The 20,007-nt window shown below is 52.3% G+C and overlaps 1 protein-coding gene across 1 annotated transcript; it reads right to left on the bottom strand.

The window, feature by feature from the left end:
- Positions 1–1,520: 1,520 nt before the first annotated feature.
- Myo1a (myosin IA) lies at positions 1,521–18,163 on the bottom strand. Its single transcript, XM_032914122.1, has 28 exons — positions 17,983–18,163; positions 16,296–16,428; positions 16,090–16,205; positions 15,780–15,874; positions 15,126–15,230; positions 14,859–14,905; positions 14,621–14,684; positions 14,352–14,450; positions 12,177–12,280; positions 11,913–12,060; positions 11,442–11,560; positions 11,276–11,362; positions 9,556–9,621; positions 9,345–9,449; positions 8,490–8,552; positions 8,095–8,295; positions 7,714–7,940; positions 7,210–7,410; positions 6,977–7,070; positions 6,545–6,694; positions 6,364–6,432; positions 5,843–5,917; positions 3,758–3,892; positions 3,096–3,202; positions 2,711–2,843; positions 2,460–2,612; positions 2,167–2,294; positions 1,521–1,856 (listed from the first exon to the last, which is right to left on the bottom strand). The coding sequence occupies exons 2-28, from the start codon at positions 16,407–16,409 to the stop codon at positions 1,730–1,732; spliced, it is 3,132 nt and encodes a 1,043-aa protein (XP_032770013.1). The 5' UTR covers positions 16,410–16,428; positions 17,983–18,163; the 3' UTR covers positions 1,521–1,729.
- Positions 18,164–20,007: the final 1,844 nt, after the last annotated feature.

The following is a 20,007-nucleotide window of genomic DNA, read 5'->3' as shown; positions in this document are numbered from 1 at the left end:
GGGGAGACAGGGGAGACAGGACAGGGTGCTGAGCCCTCCCCATTCTTGAACTAGCATCATCCATCAACATGGAGGAAGAATGGAGGCTCAAAACCTACTTAGCCCTCCCCATCCCTGCCCCCGCCCAGGGAGCTGGCAGCTCCGTCAGCTCTGGGAAAAGAAAAGCAGGATGGGGAGCAGCAGCTGCATTTTCTCCTGAAATTGCTTCTGAAAATGACCAGACACTTCACTGGGAGAGTGACGACAATTTGGGCCCTGGGAGCCGGAGCCGAGGCGGAGAGCGGGGGCGATCGGGCGTGGGTCACCACCCGCTCCCAGCCAGACAAGATCTTCTGATTCTGAGAAGTCAAGGTTGGCGTTGTCATCTGGGGAGTGGGAGGCTAGACAGACAGAGCCTGAGCTACCCCTCCTCCAACCCGGCCCCTCAGGACAGGCTCTGGCCTCCCTCGTGCTGCCCAGAGCCCTTTGCAGCTCAGAGCAGGGTATGCCAAAGCTCAGTGCTGGGCTCAGGGATGGAGAGATTAATCTGCAGGCCAGAAGGATAGTTAATCAGGTCTCCCCGCCAGCAGGATTACTTGGGCCCATGAGCTGCCTGCTGATAGAGGCTGCAAGGGACCCCGGCCTCAGCACTCAGTGAGCTCAGTGCTCAATGGAGGAGGCAAGGGGGAGGCGGGGAGAGGAGCAGCAGCCCTTCCTGCCTCTCCCTGGGTGCACATCTACATTTTACTGCGGTGTGCAGCGTGTTCCCCCAAGACAGAACAGGGTGGTGAGACAAGACAGTCTATCAGGAAGGAGGAATAAAGGACAGTGGGAAAACATATAAAGCAATAGCCTTCTACAAAATATTGCCTACTAACATTGTCAAAGCCACACAAGCAGAGACGGTGAGGTGGCTGGCGTGACACTGTCTGAGAGTGCTAACGGAAAGACAAGAGGGGAAGGAGTCTGTCCTAGAGATGAGCACGTCTGAGTCAGGAGCTGCCAGCTGTGGGTCCCAGCTGTGGGGCCACCTAGTCTTCAGAGGCACAGAGAAGAAGAGGGTTTCTGGGGGTGCTGCAGCCCATCTCTGGGGCAGAGGCTGATGGAGATCCTGGAAGCAGCATCCCCATGTACCCCAGCTTGCCTCAGCTTGTATGAACCCTGCAGCTTTAGGCTTCTTTTCAAGCCCTAGCTCTAAGAAGCCTAGTCTCCAAGAAAGGCATCCTCAGGTCTCCCCTCCAGGGACACATTTAATGAATCAGCTTGTTGGCCACCTGCGACCTGAGCCTATCCCAGCCTTCTACACCCCCAACCCCAGTGTCTCTAAACTCCGCCAGAGCTCAGCCGGTCAAGGAGGCCAGAGACAATTCTCCTTCTTCCCTTATTGTCTGTACTATCTGGCTCCCGGAGCACAAGGAACGTGTGGCATGGGGAATGGGGGTGGAGGATCCGAGCATAACTGGGTAAAAATCAAGAAATGAAGGAAATAAATGAGCATCTGCATCTGAGCAGAGAAAGAAGGAAACGGGGGCCACCAGCCCTACCCAGACCTCGTGAACCACTTCATTTATTAATGGGCTGAAGCTGGGAGGATGCTACATTTGGGTAAGAATTCTAGAAAGGTCCCGGGAACAGAGGGGCATCTTCGAGGGTTCTTCATCTCTAAGCCCCACACCTCATGGTCAGAAGAGCAAGACTCCAAGTTTTGCTCCAGAGGAAGAAGCTGTGTCTCCAGGAGGTCCCAATCTCCTCACCGCACAGTCACCTCCATAGAACTACTCCCCTTCTTCTTGCAAGTCAGCTTTCTGTTCCCACTCCCCTGGGGGCCCTGGGTAACCTTGACAGCCACACTGCCCTCCTTGAACCTCACTGAGAACCTGGAGAGGGAGAAGAGACAGAGAAATCCAAGCTAGTACCTGCGTCCTCTCTGCCTGACTCCTGCCTCCTCTCCCTGGTGCAAACATACACTATACCCCCAGCGATCTGAGGACTCAAGACCTGAGAGAACTGGGTGCATCGAGTCCAGCTGTCAGGGGAGGGAGGCCCGGAAAACACTGAGACAAACCCACGAGCCCTGCCCTGACACGGTCTGCCTAGCTTTCTGAGTGCATGAATTTCCCGGTCACAATGACCAGTATTCCGGTCGCCTGTCCTGAGCTGTCTCTCATTGCTAGCCCGTGGCCTTACTTCTCAGTCACAGTGACAGGAAGCTGCCTCTGTGTGGCATCCAGCACTGCTTGGTACATTTTTGTCAGCAGTTCAACCAGGTGGTCGCTGATTAGCAGGATGTCCCCCTTGGAGGCTGCCGACGACATCTTAGGAAAAGGGAAAAAATTTAGTAGAGATTAATCCCCCCACCTCGCCCCTGAGCGCATGAGGGACATCAAAAACCCATAGTGAGAAATTTAGTTCTGGCACATCCAGCCCACCTCAGCCCCAGCACATCGACTCCAGAGAGCCCACCTATGAGGCTCAAATACCTCACTCAGATGCAAGCTAAAGAGCCCGTCCTCGAGGCTGGTGACTGACACCCCAGCCACATCCTCCAGCTTAATGACAATTTGGGCCTGGGACTTCTTGGCATCTGTGAGAATCACATGCCCCTTGGTCAGGAGGAGAATCCGTGAAGACGTCTAGAGGGAGACAGAGAGTGAGGACAGGCGTGTCGCCCAGCCCACCCCCGGGCACAGCAGAGGCAGAAGGCCCTCCGTGGGCGGCTGTAGCTCTTCACCTTGCCATTGCCACGGTTGACCTTCTTCACGGCGTCTGCCACCAGGACAGGCCCTTCCTCCCTGCCCTTCAGTCTCTGCAGCTTGGGGTTCCCCTGCAGGCCGACGTAATCACCACGGAAAGGGACAGGCACGCTGAGGACACGTGAGAGATGCGCCATGTGAACAAAGCCTTCCTGAGGGACCTGCCCTGCTACCACATCTTGTGTGAGAGATCCAGAGACATGGTCCAGCATCAACACCATCATCAGTACAGCACGCACGCACACAGAGACTTCAAGGACCACACAGCTCAGTGTCTCCAGTCCACCCAGGCAACTCTGCTATGGGTTCAAGCTTAAGAGGTGCCATGCGGCAGGAACGGCTTTGGCATTTGGAGGCCCTCACCTCTGGGGGTAGGAAGCCTTCTTGCCCTTAAACAGTTCGCTGGCACAGAGCTTTTCCCTCAGTGTCTGCACCTGCTTCGGGGACAGCTGATCTCGGTACTTCTTGCACTGTGAGGAGGAGAAACCTCAGATCACGGTGGTGATCTTACTCTGTAGGAAGAGAGTGAGGAAAGGAGACTCAAGGACAGGAGGGGAGGAGAGAGCTGGAGGGGAAGTGACAGGGGCACAGGAAGGGTCAGTGTTGAAAAGAGAATAGACACCAGCGAATAAAAGCGCCACTAAAGCACATGGCCAGCGCACAGGACCAGGCTTAGCCTAGGTGGGCATCCCACATATTTCCTGAATTAAGATGTGAAGTGAACTTAGTCACAATGTTGTGTGGTTCCCACCTGCAGGAGTTTCTCACAGTGGTGAGAGTCATTGAAACAGAAAGTAGATTATAGGTTATGGAGGAGGAGGCCAGGACCAAGGACCAAAGAGCAAAGGTCTGGGTGGTGGAGTGACCTTGCATCAACCCGGATACGCTTGTTGCCAACGTTTCGACACTTAGCAACAGGAACATAGTTTATGTATATTTTACCACAGTGAGGAAAAAAGCAATCAGGAAGAAAATAAGGGAGGGAGGGGTCATGGGAGAGAAGGGCGGGGCCTCAAAAACTCCACCTTCCACTGGTAGAAGAGGTGCTGCAGTTCCTGATTGGCTGTGTTGAAGCACCTGTAAGGGGCGGCTGGCCACGTGTTGTCCAACACTTTGGTGGATGGCAAATTCTTCTTCAGATTCAAGAGGAATTTCTGGGTCTGGGTTGAAAGCAAAGCGTTAGGGATGGAAACCTGAGAAGATCTGCTCTCGGGCAGGCAGACTCACACCCGGTGGGCCCCTTGTAAGAGGTGGGAGCCGGGCAGAGGAGGTGGGACAGGCTTGCCTCATCGGTCTCTGTCGGTGTGCACTGTGCTCCGCAGATGGGAGTTAGGAACACGGGAAGCAGTGGGATGGTAGGAGGGCTGACGCCTAGGGAGTGAGGTGGGCGCTCCAATGCCAAAGCCAGTCTCTATATATTGTCTTCTCTTCTGGCTTTCTCTTCTCTGAGGTCACAGTGACCTACAGTTGGGGCCACTGTGTGTGTGTGTGTGTGTGTGTGTGTGTGTGTGTGTGTGTGTGTGTGTGTGTGTGTTGGTTATTGAATAGACAAAATCTGTCCTCTAATCAGTGGTGCCTGGTACCTCAGCCTACCGTTCAAAGCCCTTTACTTGGAGCCCAGGGTCATGTGCCAGAACCCCCTGGACTCCCAGCATTTCCGACCAGAAAGGTTGGAATTCCTTGCCACAGTGCCCACTTCTTTGCACCCTCAAGGATAATGGCCCTGGGCCTACCCCTTGCCTATCTGATAGCTCAGTTCTGCCCATGGAGATTCTGTCCAACCTGTGAGCCCTAGCCTGAACCCAGATGTTCAGATGATATCCTTCCAGCCAGTGTGGAGCTGCTGAGTGCTTGCCTTTTCTGATCGTCAGTGTTCGAGCCTGCCTAGAGCCACGGGCTGTCCAAACTTCTGTTAGGACGACTTGGGCAGAGTCTAGAAACTCAGAAATCAAGTGCTTTACATCCCAGCCCGACCATTTACCAGCAAGCACTAGGGCCTGGGACAAATTACTCAGCCTCCCTAGGTCTCTGTTTGTTTGCTGAGATAGGCTCTCACTATACATCTCTGGCACTTGCCATGTAGACCAAGCTAGTCTTGGTTTTTAGTCTGTCAGACTGCAGAAAGCAGAGAGCCTACAGAACAGGGTTGTTGGAAGCCTTGGAGGTAAAAGCGTAGAAAGAGCATGGCAGGTTGTCAGTGTTCAGAGGGAACACCGCTAGGCTAAGGCCATAGCAACACATCAGAAGCGCTGGCAGGATCCGGGACCGGGATTCTCGGAGTGTGACTTATGGAACCACACAGCTTCTGGGGTGCCGCTCAGCAGCTGTCTGACAAAGTGCAGGTAAAAGGAATGTTGAAAGGGAGAGAAGAGCAAAGCCAGATGCAGGCCTCAGGTGCCTAGTGAGAGCGCACGTACTGTGGGGAGAAACAGGATGATGCAGTGGAGCCAGCTCAACAGGCCAGGGTGGCATGGGGCCAGGGAAAAGGGGAAGCAGAGGCAGAGGGAGCCACAAGGCCTCAGCGTCAGAGCTTCCACTCCTCGCTGACCATGCAGCAAACCCAAGAACTAACAAATCCAGTCGCCCGAGGTCAGTTACGTCTTCCTGAAGCCCTCAGGGCTAATGCCCCCATGTCCCCTGTCTGGCCTTTCCCAGAGCTTCACCACCACTACCTGGCACATGTCCTGTGGGAAGCCACCCACAGCTGGAGGCCTCCTTTGGTCAGTTGCCTCTCCTCACGAGCATGGGCTTCAGAGGAGAGAGGGGGAAGGTGTGATTCCTTCCACCTCCAAGTGGATCTTAGAGGCCAGGCTAGTTAATCTTGAGTGTCCTCGGTCCACTTCATCAGAAGGCTAGGTCCGGCCAGTCTCACCCCAAGCCTGTGACTGTGGCCCAGGTTGTACCCCTCAGCACAGGAGGCAGAGGACTTCTACCTGAGCTAAGCGCTGTCTGATGTGAGTCCAGCCACAGACACCAGAACTTGCCCCCAGTGTATGACTGCCCCATTCCGTGGAGGGAAGAAGCTCTAAGGGGAAGCTCAGAACCACTCTCCCATGCTCCCCCAAGACTGCCCCAACTCCTCACCCCATTCCCACCTCAGCGCCACTTACTATGCTCTGGTAGATAAAATTTGCCAAGGTGATGGCGGCGCCTGACCGGAAGTATTTTCGATAGTTCTTGCGGGCCTGGTGGGGACAGATGTGTGAGGAAGAAGTCAATGTGAAGACAGTCTAGCAGAGGGTCTGCTGTTTTGTTTTCTTTCTTTTTTTTTTTTCTTTTTTTCTTTTTTCCAGAGCTGGGGACCGAACCCAGGGCCTTGTGCTTGCTAGGCAAGCGCTCTACCACTGAGCTAAATCCCCAACCCTGTTTTGTTTTCAACCAAAGGACAGAGTCAGAAAACTAAATAACAAGTGGAGGGCTGAGATTATAACTGGAAAATGATATGAAGTCACTAGAGCTAAGGGCAGAAACACCCCCAGACCTACACCCTGGTCTCCTGGATGCACACCCCCTGGCCAGAGCAGGAGGAGGGTCCCAGTGTTACAGAGTGGCCCTAGGAGGCCTTTCTCACGGCATCGGGGATAACCCAGCAGAAACCACGTGTGGGCAGGGACCCCTCTGCCATCCTTACCTTCCACCCCCTCACGAAAGCCTGGATCAGCAGTACTGATGACCGGATCTTCCCATAGTGCTTCTTTTGCTGTAGGAAATGTGGGCATGGTTAGGAAAAGCCACACATACCCCCCCACAGTTCCCCACCCCCTAACCCCAGCAGCAGGAGTGGTGATGTGGTGCTTAGGAAGTGACAGCACCTTGTTGCCTCGAAACCAAGCCGAGATGAGGATCTGACTCTTCCGCATCTGCTGGTAGTGGGTCCGACAGCGCCAGCCCCGGTAAACCTTCTGGATGAGGGTGGCCAGCTGCTGAAGCCTCAGACGCCTTTGTTCTTCCAGGTAGAAAAGCTGGGGCGGGGATGGAGGGCAAAGAGGGGCTTGTTCTCCTTTGCACTACACTGACTGCACTATACTATGGCCTAGCGCCTTACACCATCCTGTCTTTCAGCGTCCACTACAGCCAGTCAGGCCCCACAATGAGCACCTAGCTTAGGGCAGAATGTCCAGCACTCAGTTCCCAGGGTGGCGCCTTCCTCAGGCACCATCCAGTCCTGTACTGAATGCTGCCTTCCTCTTTCTCAGAGCTCCACATTCCACCGCCACCAAATGGGGCAGCACTTCCTGACTCACAGTCTTGGGGCTTCTGATGAAGATCTTTGTCCTCCCATAGGCCAGCTCCTCTGATGACAAAATCAGAGACCCCAGGACTTTCTCCACACCTTCCCTGCAGGGGCGGATGGGGAGAGCTGCAGAGAGGTGGGGCAGGGCATAGTCCCCTCCGTACATCCCTTATCCCTCTGCAGCCCTGCTGAAGAGAAATGTCACCTGCTTCAGCTCAGCCCCTTTTCCCTGCTGGGTCTTACCGGTCTTCCCCATTCCAGCGTGGCCACGTGCTCCGGCTCAGCAATCGGTACCTCTCCAGGAAAGGCTTATAGGCCTGGCGGAAGGCGTAGCCAGCCCTGCGCACCCGAACATTCTCCAGCAGCCCCAGGTATCGAGCCTGGACCATAACCAGTTCTGAGGTGAACCTGCCTTGCTGCTGCTGGTCATTGGGCTTTATGCACCTGCTCAGGAAGTCGGGAAGACACGGGCTCAGGAGAGGGCAGGCACCTTGCCAGTGAAATGGCTCTGGTCTCCACGTGCCTACTTCCTACAACTTCCAGAGGTGGAAATCTCTACAGAAGTGAAAGGAGACCCTCTAGCCCTCCGGTCCCACTCTCTGATGCCACTCTGTTGGCCCCTGGATACTCAGTTCCTTAACTGGTCCTGTCTTCCCGTAGGACAGAGCCTCTAAAACCCTGTTCCAAAGACTCCCAGACACGGACACGCTCCACCGTGCATGGACCCAATCCCATATGGATTTTCACCTGATGTAGTTGGGGTTCTTAGAATACAGGTTCTTCATGAGTATGGCCACCGAATTCTTAAACTGGGTCCCAGCAGTCGGGGGCCGTTTGAGAGACGCTTCCTTGGGATTCCCCTCTGGGAACAAGGAATGGAGGAGGGGATGCTGGGCCTTCCACATTGTCTGGGATAGGTCTCGGAAGAGTAGGTCGTTATTCTTGTCGATGAAACTGGTCACGTTGTATGTCACCTGCAGAAGAGTGGATGTGGGTTCAGCCCCCATGGCTACCTTCCTTCAGGCACTTGGACCCCCACCCCACCCCCAGTTTCACTGAGAAGTACCCTCAGTTCTCATTTCCTTACTGGCCTCTGCCCCGGGCTCTCATGCAGCCCTGCTACATCACCTTGCCCGCATAGTGGCAGATGCGGAAGCAGCTGAGGCCCATGGTGCGGTCGTATTGGCGCTGAGCATTCTGGGTGACTTTACTCTCGTAGTGACTGTGCTTGGAGAAGAGCTGGTTCAGCTTTGCTAGGAAAGTGGAGTCACTGACCACCCCAGGTCTCAGGCACTCCTCATCCAGCATGGCCAGGATGCCTCGCTGACTCTAGGCCAAGGGAACAGAGTTAGTGTAACCAAGGTCTTTCAAGATGTCCACAGTATCACTGATGCCCCCCCCCAACCCACCCGAGTCCCTTTCCCTCTTGAAAGGTAAGAAAGGAGATTGAGAATTGGGGGGGAGGTGGGATTCTCAGGCAGACTGGAAAGGGAGGTCCCCGGAGTGAGAGGACAGCTGCTCACATGTTCAATGAGGTCACAGATGATGCCATTGTCAAAGTACTCCACCTTTGTCCACGGTATGCCCTGGCCAAGAGAGACATCAGTTACAGAAGCAAATCCCAGATCCAGACTCCCTTTAGCCCAGCCTACAGAGGAACCTTAGAAAGGCTTATCACTCAGAGAGGTCTTGGAGTCATTCAGTTCAACTCATCCCTCCCAGGTTGGTAAAGGGGGCAAAAAACAACAGGACAGAACTTTTTAAAACCCTCCCCTGCGTTTGCAGCAGAGTTGCCGGGAGCCCTGCTGCAGAGGTTAAGCTCTCGAACTCACAGGGACTGTCCCCAGGTTTGCGAGCGGCTCGGCTGCTCACACTTACGGACAGCTTTTCTAACACCTACCCATGGGATGCAGGGGTTTACACTGAGTCAGACAAGGGGTGTGAAGATCGGGAGCCCAGGGCACTGCTGATGAGCAAGTCTGGATGCCGCTGCTCTAACTGAGGACAACAGCGTCACCCAGCGCCGGGAGCGGCAACAGATTCTGACGTGTTAGAGACGGGAACTGTCTAGGGCGCCAAGCCAAGGAGAAATGTCCCTTTTCAACCTGTCTCTGTCTGTCACTTGGCTCTTGTCAGGGCACAAACGCCCTTCCCGTCTCTCTGTCCCGTCTGGGCTAGCCTAGAGCGCAAGACCGGGGACACGGGAGATTGGAGGGAAGCAGAGTGCTGGGGCGACTTAGTGCTGCTGAGTGCTCAGCTGTGACAGGGGACATTCTGTCCTTGTGTTCCCATCTGGGGACAATTAGAGGGAAATTGTGATCAAGGAGAAAGGCATGCATCTGGAAGTCATCAGCAGGGCAAGCAGGAGCTCCACTCACTTCTCTCTTATATTCCTCCTGTTCTTCCTTCAAGGTCAGTTCTATAAACACCTGCTGTAGTTTTTCATTGCAGTAGTTGATCACGAACTGCTCAAAGCTGTTATCCTGCATGTAAGGAGAGTGGCTCACTTCAGGTCCTCCTCCCTCACCCACCGTGAGCCCCCCCCAGGGATGCAATGCAGGACACTGAGGTTGCCTGACGCTCTCTCACCTCCAGTATCTCAAAGCCGTAGATATCCAGGACTCCCATAACCTTCCTCTTCTCCCCAGTGCCCACCTGAAGAAGAGGGAGGGTTAAGTCTGAGGAATGGCTCCCTGCATGAACCAGGTAGCTAGGAGTAGAGTGGGAACAAACAACATTATAGCATGCTCGACCAAGCTGGAGAGGAGCTGTGGTGTCTGCCTCCTTCCCCTGCGCTCATAGCAGGACAAGCCAAGGAGAGGAGGGAAGATACAGATCCCATCATGGTCCACATCAAGATGCTCTTGGGGCAGCACTTCTCCACCTTCCTAACACTGTGACTCTTTAACATGGCTCCTTGTGCTGTGTTGGCCTCCAATCACACAGTTACGTTCATTGCTACTTCCTAAGTGTAATTTTGCAACTGTTACAGATTCTAATGTAAAAATCTGTGTTTTCTGATGGTCTTAGGAGACCCCTGTGAATGGGTTGTTGCCTCCACCAGGGATTCAACCATCCCTTACATTTTTTTTATAAAAGACTATTCCATGCCATTTATTACCTGATCTGATTAGCTCCAGTTTGGAGAGGGGGAAAAAAAATCAAATCTTAAGAGAAAAAACATTTGCCCCAGCCAAGATGCAAATCTCAGCTAACCCTGGGGCCTTTCGATGTGCCTTCCTGCAGATGGCACTGTCCTGTAAATGGCTGAGCACCAACAGCTTTACTGTAGCTCAGTAGTGAAGCCACACTTAGCATGGGTGAGACCCTGTGTTGTACCCCCACACCAAAGTCATAAACAAATAGTCACTTATTAACTGCCTGAGCCACCCCTCCAGCCCTTCCATTCCTTTGGATGGCTGAATAATACAGCTACAAGGATAAAACACACTGTTTATCTGGTCGTAATCTGGTGGACATGGGTTGCTTCCATTTTTTGACTATTAATAATTTAGTTATGTATTCACTCACTTATGGATTAGTTTGTAGAGACAGGATCTCACATAGCCCAGGACGGCCTTAGAATCACTATTTTTTTTTTTTGGTTTATCATGTATAATATTTCTACAAATGTTTGTATGCAACATTCTCTCAGATATATGCCAAGGTATGGAACTGCTGAATCATATAGCAACCGCGTACATTCTGGTCCACAGACAAACGCTGTGAAGCAGACAGACATCCACAGGTGTGAGCAGCTGTGCCAAATCAGGAAGCTGAGGCCCAGCGTCTCTGAGGCGGTGAAAGAGCAGCAAATAAATGGATCCGACGGAGGGACTCAGACTCCTAGAAGGAGCTGTGCCTTCCTCACGGCTGTCCTACTGTGCATCCCAGAAAACAAGAACGAGTTAGCAGCCAGAGCGAGAAGGTGAGGCAGGCTTTGGGAAAGAGCGAGAAGGTGAGGCAGGCTTTGAGAAAGGGAGAGGAGAGGCAGGCTTTGGGAAAGGGGGAGAAGGTGAGGCAGGCTTTGGGAAAGGGGGGAGAAGGTGAGGCAGGCTTTGGGAAAGGGGGGGGGAGAAGGTGAGGCAGGCTTTGGGAAAGGGAGAGGAGAGGCAGGCTTTGGGAAAGGGAGAGGAGAGGCAGGCTTTGGGAAAGGGGGAGAAGGAGAGGCAGGCGTTGGGAAAGGGGGAGAAGGTGAGGCAGGCTTTGGGAAAGGGAGAGGAGAGGCAGGCTTTGGGAAAGGGAGAGAGAGAGAGGCTTTGGGAAAGGGGGAGAAGGTGAGGCAGGCTTTAGAAAAGAGCAACCTCACCTTGATGCTCTCGTTGATGCGATTCACTATCCAGTCGAAGAGGCGGCTGTAAATATTCTTGGCCAGGGCATCCCGAGCATACTGAGCCTGGGGCGGGGGACACAGCCTCATTACTGTGACAGCCACAGAACAGTCTCAAAGTCAGCTCCTTCAGGAAGGCTCTTACCTGGATGACATTCAGCACCGTGACCACCTTCTCTTTGCCTGTCTCCATGGTTCTTGAGCACAAAGCTTTCTCTAGTTCTGCAGAGTTCAAACCCATCATCTCCCCAATCTCCTGAATACCTAGAGGAATAGAGAAGTACAATGTGGCTGGAGACGGGGCCCCATCTCTCTGGGGGGAGGGTTAGGGGGCTGACCATCAAAGCTGCCTGGATAATTAATGACCAGCGATGGCTGGGGAAGTCACTGCAGCTGACCCAGGAGGAGAGGGACACATTGCAGGTCAGATTGCCCCCATATCTCAGGAGATTTGACTGAGGTCCTGAATGTCTCAGACCAGAGCCTACTTTGTTTTCAGAAGCTCATTCTGAAGTGCTTCAGTAGAGTGATCAGTGAGTCTCATGGGAGGAGACCGCAGGAGTGGGCAGACTGAGGGTAGGAGGCTCCTGGCAGGCTCCAGGAAGGTGGTACCCACCTTTCCCATCACAGACACCGCTGGCTGGAAGCCCGTTGGCCTGGAATTCATCTGCCAGCTTCACATTGCCCAGCTTCAGTACCAGGGCTGTCACCTCCAGCACTTGTCTAATCTCCTCCTCTGAGAATCCAATCACTGCCATTGCATTCTTGGGAAGGAAGCAGAAATCAAGCTGAGCTAATGGGGCCAGCCCGGTGCCTCCATTCACAAGTCCTGGTCTCAGAGGATGGCCTGAGGGCAAGCCTGCCCACACTGGGCACTCACCTGCACAGCCCTGAAGTTGGAGGCATCGTCCATACCGTTCACCCTGGACACGTCCCCATTAAGGTAGGCATAGCCACGTGCATCCTCCTCAAGCTTTAGGGCCTCTGAGTGTACAGAGAGAGTGGTGGGAAATGTTATCACCTGCTCTCTAGAGTACACCAGCCTGACACCTCAGGACCCTTGCACTGGGTCATGATTTAGGTTCATCCCTTGCCTCCTCTGGTTGGGGATAAATGATGATAAATGAATTTTTAAAGTGTTTGTTAGGGTTGGGTATTTGTATCTGTTAGAGAATTCCACAAGCGTCTCACTGATTTTTACCTCCAAGCAGATCCTCTCTCCTGCTCTGGCAAGAAGGTGAGGGAAGGAAAGAAACATACATGTGCCCCAGCCTCAGTAACCCCTGCAACACAGCAGCATCTGCTCCCCAACCGTAACGCTGCCCCCCTCCCTGGGAAGGTTTTCACCCATGCTGGCTGATGAGCTAAATGGCTTTCTTGTGTCCCCCGTGGCAAACGAGATTCTCCCAGCCCACCTCGGAAGAGCTGGGTTTTGATATTTTTTTCTTTCTTCCCCCAAAATGAATGTTTTGTGTGTCCAAATTGCTTCTCACTTACATGTTCCCTGGCTGGCAAACAGGATTTTTATTTTCATTTTAATAAATGAACCAAGGAAATGTCCCAAGCTGCTTCCTAAGATAGGAAGAGTTGGGCTGATCATAGATCCATGTCAATTATATTCTGTACAAATGATCTGAGAACCTCAGTCTCGATTTCAATGGCAGCCCCCTCCAGCACACATTCTGAAATCAGTACTTACTAAGGAAGGGGAGCTGGAGAGAGGATGAGTCAGAAAACTCAGGTATAATGAAACCGGGGAGCTTCACCCAGACACAACTTAAACTAACAGGTATGGACCCAGCCAGAATAAAACCCTAGTGCCTGTGAGTCAGACAAATTGAACAGCATTAAGCCCATTATGCCAAGAAGGGAGAATAAGACCTATGCAGCAGTCTCCTGAACCATAAAGATTTCACGGAGCGGCAGGATGGGGTGGGATGGGGGGGTGGGGATTGTGCAAAGTCAAGCACAGAATAACAAGGAATCAAAGAGACAGCTCCTTAGGAAATCCACACAGTTCCCCCAGCTAGAAGGGAGGATTTTGAGAGGCAAACTCTGTCAAGAGTCAAGCCTCCCTCCCTCCCCCCGCCCCCATCAGTAATGCTCACCCAGAGCCACTCTGGCCAGTCCAGTTCTCAGGCTGCTGGGAACTCTTCCCCAGAACAGTCAAGATTCCTGCTATCCGCTCCCATGGCTGTCTGCACAAGCTTATCCAAACCAGCCACAAGGCCCTGTAACGTATGCTCTCACGCCTGCCATCACTACAGAGCTGAGTTCTTTAATCCATGTCATACTCAGCTCTCTCATTCAGCCCTAATGTAATGTATGATCAGGAGATGCTGGCTGGCTGGCTGGCTGGATGGATGGATGGATGGATGGATGGATGGATGGATGGATGGATGGATAAAACCTCAATAGAGCTATCTAAGGAAAGAAAACCAGGAATACTGCTGGGCAGTGGTAGCATGTGCCTTTAATTCCAGCACTCTAGAGGCAGAGGCAGTCAGACCTCTGTGAGTTCGAGGCTAGCCTGGTCTACAGAGCTAGTTCCAGGACATCCAGGGATACATAGAGAAAACAGCAAACAAAAGAATAAAGAGAAAAGAAGAAAACCAGAGAAGATCGTAGGTGAGGTAAGCATACAAAAGCCCAGGCACAGTCACTGAAGATCTTAGAAGTTCTCGAAAGCTCACCTCTCCTGCCTGCTACTCTGTAACTGTCAACAGAACCTCTAGGGTTGAAGGAGGAAGGAAGGTAGCTGAGAATGAGTGTCCCAGGCCTGACATCAGTGTGGGGAGAGAAGAAGCAGGCAGGGCATAGGGACAAGGGCAACAAGGACACAGGAAGGCGATCTCTGGCCTTGTGCCAGCAAAGAAGAGAGCAGAGCCACCAGGGGACATGTTCTCAATCCTAAGCCATAAGGCAGTGGGTGGGGAATGCAGGGAGTGGGGAATGCAGGGAGGAGACATCGTGATGGGGCTTGAGAGAAGGGAGAAAGAAGGACCTGGGGCTCTGGCGACAGGACAGGGTTAGGAGTGCCGGGAAGATCACATACTTAGCAGCTGTGTGTCTGCTCCAGCGAGCAGCTGATAGAAGATATGGAAGTTCCTCTCCCCTTTGAGTTGCTTCACCACTCTGGACTTCTCAAGCAGATCTGGGAGGGAGGGAGGACACATCCATCTGAGGGTCCAGCAGGCCCCTCCCATTCTGCTCTGAGTCCCAGTGTTCCTAAGAACCTAACAACCTCTTGTCTGCAGAAGCAGATGGGCATAAAGGGACAGGGGTGGGGAGTGTTGGTGAGGCTTATGGGAGGGGGACACATACAGTTGGTAATGACACCTCCAAGGGGGGACCCTTTGAAGTCAAACTCGATGTCCATGTATTTTCCCTGAATGGAGAGACCAGAGAAAGCCTTGGCTGTCTTTTTCTCCCCACCACACCTGTGGGAGGGCTCTGTGCTGCCCTCCTTGCTTTCAGCCCCCCAACCCCCCCAACACACACACACACACACACACACACACACACACACACACACAGCTCCTGGGCAGATGTGGTCACTCACAAATCGAGAGGAGTTGTCATTGCGGATGGTCTTGGCATTGCCAAATGCTGTGGAAACAAAGAAAGAGAAAGTGAGAGGCCAAAGTTCCCAAGAGTTAGAGCCTAGAGGAGGGAAGCCTGGTGAGGACAGCTCCTTCCGGTCTGCAGCTCCTTCTGGTCTGCTGACCAATCGTGGCTTTTATACTGAAGGGAAACCATGATTTTGGAAGAGTGTCTAACTAAGGCTGAGGGACTGTAGGGATGAGGAGAGTTGAGACTGGTGGCTCACCTTCCAGCACTGGGTTTGACTGAAGCAGCTGCTCCTTCACGGAGTTCACCTGCTCCCCTTTCCCACAGACAGCAGCCACATAGGACATCACTAGCTTACTCGCCTCTGTGCAAGAGAAGCTCTGAGTGAGTCAGGACACGCCCACTCCCCCACAGGACACAACTGCTTCCACCCCCTTAACTATCAGAGCCCCTAGCCAGGGCTCCCATCCCACTTAGATCCACGCAGATGTGTGCTTGGATTTTGGTTTTTGGAGGCAAAGTTTTTCTGGGTAGAAACTCAGAGATCCACCTGCCTCTGCCTCCTGAGTGCTAAGGCTTGCACCACCACCACCCTGCGTCACTTGCTACCCTTGTAGAAGACCTAGTTTGGTTCCCAGCACCCACATTAGGTGGCTCAGAGGATCTGATAGCCTCTTCTGGCTTCTACAGGCACCTGCATGTCTGTGGTGCAACTCTATGCACACATTCAGGCACATTCATATAGACACAAAAAAGTAAAAGCCCTAAAAAAGGGAAAAAAAAAAAAAAAAAGAACAGAAAACCTAGAGAGGAAGTAATGGGGATTGAGGGACAGGGACAGGCCTGCTTGGAGAGACAAGGAGATGATTCCAGACATGATTCCTGGTTTCCCCCAAGCCTGGAGTCTCCTCACCAGTCTTGCCAGCTCCACTCTCGCCAGTGATCAGTATACACTGGTCCCGGTCCCGATCCTTCAGCGACTGGTAGGCCACGTTTGCCAAAGCATAGCTTGTGGGAAGGAAGTGGACAGTGACTGATGGGAGGCTAGCCCAGGACAGCATCCTCCAATCCTTACCACTGGGTTCATCCACCCTCCTCAGGTGAACCAGATTAGACCAGGACTGACAGTCTAAGGAAGGATTCTCAGGGGAAGAGGGATGCTGGAGAACCTCCTTTGGGGAAAGGCTGGGGGAGGTCAGCCTTCCTCTGGTCCCTTTACTCACATGTGGGGCTTCAGCTCATAGAAGGTATAGTCCCGATATTTGGCAATAAACTCTGGGCCATAGATAGGAAGCTGCTGGTAGGGGTTCATGGAGATCACCACATTCCCAATGTACGTCTGGGGAGGAAGGTGAGACAGATGAGCCTGGCAGGAAGAATGCTGAAACCCCCTCGGTGCCCCCAACCCTGGCTCCCATGGCAAACTCACATAAATCTCTTTTTTCTCATAACGAAGTTGGAGGTTCTTGATCAGAGACTCCTCATCCAGAGGCTCCAGGAGGATGAGATCCTCCACCCCCACGGAACCTTCCAGGAGAGGCATGTCAAGAGGCTAGAGGGTCCTAGGAGTAAGTATGGTAAATTGCTGCTGACCGTTCAGCTTAAGAGTTAAGTCATGGTGGGAGGGGAAGAAGGCATAAGGGCCCACAAGAGTCCTTCTCTCCCTCTCTACAAGAGAGCCCTCTAGCCAGAAGGGTCTCTGGACCAACCTGGGGGCTGACCAGGAGGTGGAGGAACTCTGGGCAGAGGGTGGGATGGGAATTAGATAGGACTACCTTTGTCTGCCCACCTGGGGAAAGGGGAGCACATTTGTGCTTAAAGGAGAAGGCTGAAGGAAGCGTGAACCAAGCTTTGTTCTGCTCTCCCTCCTCCCTCCTGAGGGGGTGCTCTCTGGCTCCTTGCCCAAGTCAGAGCCTGTATTCAATCCCAACCTCCATTTCAGTCACCTAATCCCCCTATGATGACTGCCTCCAGAGGTCTCTCTTTCTTGTCACTTGTTACCACAGTGACTTCAGTTTTAGGTGGCGTTGGATAGGGTGACAAGTTCAGAGATATAAACAAAAGATTGAAACTGCCCATAGAAGAGGGAGTAGGTATACTTTCTCAATGGTTGGGTCTCTGGTTGCCCCTTCCACTTCTGTCTTTAATTGTGAAATCTTCACATTTTATACCCGTACCTATCATCTTCTGGCATGGACTTTGCCCAAGAGACACACCCCATTTTTTAGTAGCCAGTGGGAGTGTGCAAGGAGGAGTGCTCCAGGGAGGACTCTGGGGGCAGGGGAGGGCTGGGCTGGGCTGCATGCAGCAGGCATGCGGCAGGTGTTTCTGCAGGAAATAAAAAGCCCTCCTCAAGCAGACCGAGTGGGCGGGGTGGCAGAATTAGTTCAATGGTCAATGCCACTCCCAAGCAGGAGTACGACACATTCCCTCACTCTCCAGCTTCTCTGAACCTAAGGGAAGAACAGGAGTAGCGTAGAGGGCAAGGATGCCACCCAGCCTTCTCTCTCCTTCACTCTGCTTGCCCCAAGCTCCAGTCACTTCCTAAATACCTGGAACATTGCATGGATACTGATGGTGGTAGTCTCTAGGAAACACCCATCACAAGCCAGGCAGAGTTCTCAACACTGCAACCTGACGGTTAGAATAGCCTGTGAAGTAGAGACTATTACCCCATGTTTCTCAGATTTCTCAGATCAAGGGTAAGTAGCCATGCATGCTGGCTTGTGCCTGTAGTCACAGTGTCCAGGACGCCAAGACAGGAGGATTACCTTGAGTCTGAGGCCAACCTGAGCTGCACAATTAACCGCAGACCAGCCTGAAGTTCAAAGTAAGATCCAGTCTCTGTCTGTGTCTCTCTCTCTCCCACCTGCTCATGCGTACACACCCACGAGCATGCAAATACACACACACACACACACACACACACACACACACACACACACACAGAGTCTTTGAAGCAGGGAATGGTGTGAAGCAAAGGTAGGGCATGAGGACACATCTTTGAGTTCGAATTGAGAAGAGTGAAAATACGATTATTTAGAGGTAAGAAAGGGAAAAAAGAAACAGATCCCAGAAGAGGAACCCCAAAGTTGACAGGTCAGAGCAGGACTTACCCAACAGTAGAAATGAGGGAGTACTTCGGTGCCCCTTGGTGAATGGGGGGCAGGGGACCAAGTCCCAGTCTGATGGGAAGGGTCTGAGCCACTGATACCAAGGAAGAAGCAGTGTCTGAGTTAACAGGAGCTGTCCATGGTGTCAGAAGCCAGGCGTCCTCTGTCCGACCTTCTTCTGTGCTGGCCCCTCTCACCCCAGCTCCCAGTGCCACTCAGAAGAGGCCAGAGAGATGGCTGCTCAGCACAAAGTCCAGGGCTGTTCCTGCTGAGGGTGTGGCTCCCTTAACCCTTCACAAGCTCGTGAGGCATAGACTCCCTACATTTAGGGAAAGCCTACCTGCCTGGCTTTTACTTAGGGCTCCAATAGAGAAGAACCCATGCCCCACTGTCCCAAGAATTTGGAAATAAGAGCAGAAGGAACAGAATTTGTATCCAAGGAAAATATTTTTCCAAGAAGAGTTGGAAATATTGCCATGGATGGAATACAGGTTTATGCAGGTGTGTGTGTGTGTGTGTGTGTGTGTGTGTGTGTGTACTCAGATCACCTGGAGGGCTGACAAATCCTGTCCACTTCCCACCCTTGAGTGACACATCACCATACAGACCCACAGACTGAAGTCAGAGCTGTGACATCCGTTTCACTGCCCCCCCACCCCAAATTAGTAGCCCCACCCTGTGAGTTAGGCCACACAGAAGCTCTATTCAGTGGGAGGACAGAAGCAAATACCATGCTCCTGTGACAACTGTTCTCTACTTCCACAGCTGGACTCCGGGGACCATGAACAAGACACACTTCCCGATCGCCTTAGATTGCAGCCTAAATTCTGAGGTTTATAATCTTAATAATTTCTCAGCAATAGGACACCAAATGAAGACCCTGAGACGTTTCCTGAGTTTAGACTAGCAAAAAATGGCTCTGCCAGATAAAAGCTTACAAAAACCCAATCTCCCAAACATACCTTCATCCACCCAGGAAAATTTCTAAACAGCATGCCCCTCTGCCTCTGAAGCATGCACAAAGAGAAAATTAGATATTGTATCACTTAACTAACATGGAGACTTGATAGTCCGACTTTCAGCTTCTGCTGCTTGGTTCAAGGTCCGGGGCTCTATTGCTCTTGCAGAAGCACTCTGCATAAGCCTGGCCCATCAGCAGTTCCATTTTCAACCTGCCCTTACATAATTTATTGATTTACTGTATCTATTTGAAGGAAGAGAGAAAGCTAAATGAAGTGGTATCAAAATATAATAATCCCCTATTGCATGGGTGGGGCAGTGTAATGGTGGCAGAGCCAGGGTGACTACTGATTCCACTGTCCTGTGGAAGAAACAGGCCCAGAGTAAGAAATACTTTCCCAGGACCACACCCACAGAAACCTCCACAACTGGCACTAGAACCTGGGTCTTATGCTCTCATGGCTAGGAGTCTGCAGCCACTTGGAGTTTGTCTTTCTCTGCCCATTGACTCATGTTGAGTGCCTACTGCATGCTTTAAATTAGGTTTAAAACAATGTATATCACATCTCCAGCTACCAACTGTGCTGATCTGCCTGGGACCCACGATGGGCTCCTATATACCTGGAGGTGTGAATCTAGGAGTGTGGTGGTGCACTTTTAATCTTGGTACTGGAGAGGCAGAGAGACAGGTGGATCCCTCTGAGTTTGAAATCGGTCTGTTTTGCATAGGGAGCTCCAGGCCAGCCAGTGCTGCCAAAGTAAAACTCTGCCCCTCATCCTACAAAACAAAAACTAGATGACCTGCCAAAAAACCTAAAAAGTGGGTAGATCTGGGTTTACAATGTATCAAACACACATCCTAGTCCCCTAGGATTTCAAAGCCAGCCACACTGGGGCGCTACAGGCAGGTACAGCACTGTGAACTACTTTCCAAACTAAGGTGGAAATCCAGCTTCTGGTTTACTCCTCTACTAGGTGACCTAAAATCACCTTCCTTTGTCTTGGACCTACTTCAGGGATAGGAGGTATGGCTCAGTTGGTAGCATGCTGTTAGCACAGAGTCCCTGA

This window comes from Rattus rattus, chromosome 1, assembly GCF_011064425.1.
Source record: "Rattus rattus isolate New Zealand chromosome 1, Rrattus_CSIRO_v1, whole genome shotgun sequence".
Lineage (NCBI taxonomy): Eukaryota > Metazoa > Chordata > Mammalia > Rodentia > Muridae > Rattus > Rattus rattus.
The sequence above is the reverse complement of the archived record's forward strand: the minus strand, read 5'-3'. Positions and strand labels throughout refer to the sequence as shown.